The sequence below is a fragment of the Nestor notabilis genome, unplaced genomic scaffold (genome assembly GCF_000696875.1).
Source record: "Nestor notabilis isolate BGI_N333 unplaced genomic scaffold, ASM69687v1 scaffold18030, whole genome shotgun sequence".
NCBI classification, from domain to species: Eukaryota; Metazoa; Chordata; class Aves; order Psittaciformes; family Psittacidae; genus Nestor; species Nestor notabilis.
In genome coordinates this window covers 25,866-28,759 of record NW_009912646.1, presented here as the reverse complement: position 1 = coordinate 28,759, position 2,894 = coordinate 25,866, and the positions used below count along the sequence as shown (strand labels likewise).

Below are 2,894 nucleotides of genomic sequence, written 5' to 3'. Positions count from 1 at the left end.
GGCTCCTCCCTGCTGTACACTGCTTCCCGACAGGGAAATTGCTCTAAGAGAAATAAGAATAGCCGGGGCTCCCGTAGCAGTAGAATTAAATAGGTGGGAGGTGCCCTGAGCTGCAAGGGGAAGTCCCTTTGTGGCCTCGGCGCTGTCTTGTCAGTTTGCTTGTCAGCAATTTGGTCTTGTGTGACTAGAGTAAAAAAGGTAAAATATGGTGTTCCAGCAAGCAAAAAATCATTTTTTTGTGTCACTGTAGAAACCCAGTCCTTTCCATGTTGTGCTCTCCCTGTGGCTGGGACTGCACTGGTGTTTTGGCCAAAGTGGGGGAGGGAACCTCGAATTCACCTAGGCAGTTCTGCAGCAGGCAGGTGCCTTTCCTGGTCTTAGGGGTGGCAGGTGGGAGTGCTGGAGGGTGACAGTCCATTGTCCTTGCGTCTGTGTAGGTCTGTGAACAGTGGTGGGCATTGCTGAGATTATTGCTGGGGCTCCTGACCTCCATGTTTGTCATCTTTGTGGGAAAGGGCAGGGAGTCTGTTAGTGCTCATGTTCAAAAGCCAAAGAGGATCCTTTCACCCTCTGACCCTGTGTGTGAAGTTTGTCTGTGCTCTTTCTAATGTGTAGTTACTTATTTTGTATTCCAGTAACCCTTCTGCAAGGAAGTTGCATTTTGTCAAGAGCCTATTTGACTTAATTTTCCCTCTCTGGGACCAGCCTTTGCTGGTCCTTTTCTAGTAAACCAAAAGCTCTGCAACCAGAAGTCCGCATGGCAGGAGGGACACCGGATCCTCCTCTGACTGAATGCACCAGATGTTTCATATTGCATGCTTTAGGGCTGGATTTGTGTCTGTAGCACAAGGAGAAGTGACAAAATTTATTTCCATATCATGTGTAGTATCTTTTTTGGTTAGTGTAGTAGTAGCAGGTTCTGGGTCTAGTAGAAGAAAGCTCTCAAAAAACTCAAATTGAGAGTTGTGCCTGTGTAGCTAAGCATGTGGGCAATGCATGACTGGAAGGGCATTGTGAGCTACTTTAAGAATGCTTTGAGGGAGTGCCTCTGGGCAGTGATGTGTTGCTAATGAACTGTCTGTCTTTACACAGTCCACTCTCACAATGATTTTCTCCTGGCCATTCTTACCCGATGCCAGATCTTGGTTTCTGCACCAGGTGAGTCCTGAGAGGCTTTTCCTCTTTATATTAATCTTGCTGCTTCTTGCTTTTAGCTTCGTAATTGCTTTTGGCTTGCAGCTGGATTATGAAGAGAAAGTATAAGCACAGCGACTCTCCTGCGTGTGTTACCTGAAGTATCTGAGTATAAATTATGAGACGGAGGGAGAGTGCGCCTTTGTTCCCCGAGCTCAGCACTGGGCTGATGCAAGTGTTGGGGTAGAGATCAAAGCTCAGAAGTCTTGCTTCTGAGTGACAGTAGTTAGGTTAGAGCCCATTGCTGTGTGACTAAAGGTGGGGTTGTTTGTTTCTGTGTGCATTACTCTGTTCTTAACTATCGAATTTCATTTGTCTCTTTATCCAGTCATAGAGTCTTCTGCAGCTTTTCTGCAGCCATCCAGTCAAGCTTCATCTTCCTGGGCTTGAATTGCTCAGATTTGCCAGCAAACTCTACCAGCCCCACAGTGCCCCTCTTTTCAAGGCTATCTAGGAATGTGTTAAAAGTACAAGCCCCAGCACAAAGTAGTGTGGTGCTCCACAGTTTCTTCCATGTGCTTATTATGTCCTGCCTGACCTTTTTTCATTTCAAGTCCTTGCAAGGACTTTCCCTCCTGTCCCATTGAAGCTTACTGTCTTTAAGAGCCCTTGAAGAACCCTTCATGGTAGTGCTTCAGCAGCTTGGTGACAGCATGTAACGGAGTGCTAACTGACCAGCTAGGCACCTCCAGTGCTTTCAGGCAGGTTTTTGTTGGCTGTAGCCACAGATCTGCATAAGTCAGCTTGAACAAAAAAACACCACAGTTTAACCATGTGTGTGTTCCTGAGGGCATGGTTTAGTGCTTTACAGTTAATAGTACACATTGCTAGTCCCTTCTAGAGTCTGTTTTACTCTCCTCAGATCAGTGCAGAGTCTCCCAATCGTTTTTGAGCTAGGCTGTGCTGAGATACATACCTCTTTCTGGGCAACTGACTGGTGGACACACATTTTACTTGCCAGTCTGCTGTGTGTGGTGCAGCAGATTGCACGTGCAAGCCCAGGAAAGTTCAGTATGAGTGGAATACTAGATGTTATGTCTAGATTTGTTTTCTCCTTCTAGTTTGATACCTGCAAAGTTGGGGTTTTTTCTTCCTTTTTTCTTTTTTCTTGTTCCTTTTTCCACATGTGAGAGTGGAAAGCTAACAGGCTTTTGTCTCCACCACCATCTTTTGGGCAGAAGGTAGAGATGTAAACATGATTCATGGAAACAAGTAACTTCAACAAAGCGTGCTTGATGCACTTGGCATGTCATTGTGAGGGTTGCTGGTGCATGTACTTTCCACCTTCATGTGGAAGACATGATGGAAAAAGAAATGCTATTTTGTATTAATAAATTGTGTGGTCAGCATTAAGAGTGTACTTGATATTGTGGCTTTTAGAAGAGGAAACTTTCGGGAAGGTATTTTTAAGGAGTGATTATCATATATGTTGGACCATGCAAACAAACTGTTCTGATCCAAATTTTGCTATCTCTGGCAGTAGTGGTTCCACCTGGACTTACAGGGGACACTGGGGGAATGTGATCCTTTGTGAGGACACTTTCCATTTCCCCCTCTCATCTGCTTAGGCTGTTGGTCACACAAAGTTCAAATCCCGGTTCAACAGCCTGTGTGGCATGGGATGTTTAGGACTTGGTGGTGGAGAGGGAAGGAAGTTCATACCTATTTCGATGTGAAGAATGACCAGTTTCTTTAATTCC

General features: G+C 45.3%; 1 protein-coding gene across 1 annotated transcript in view; it reads left to right on the top strand.

Annotated features, from left to right (window-relative positions):
* The window catches only part of TADA1 (transcriptional adaptor 1), a gene marked incomplete at its 5' end in the record, with an annotated part of 13,288 nt that overhangs the window by 183 nt on the left and 10,211 nt on the right, over positions 1-2,894 (top strand). The window contains one exon of the mRNA XM_010020535.1: positions 1,093-1,158. Coding sequence (XP_010018837.1) covers positions 1,093-1,158 — 66 coding nt within the window. The remainder of the gene's footprint in view (positions 1-1,092; positions 1,159-2,894) is intronic.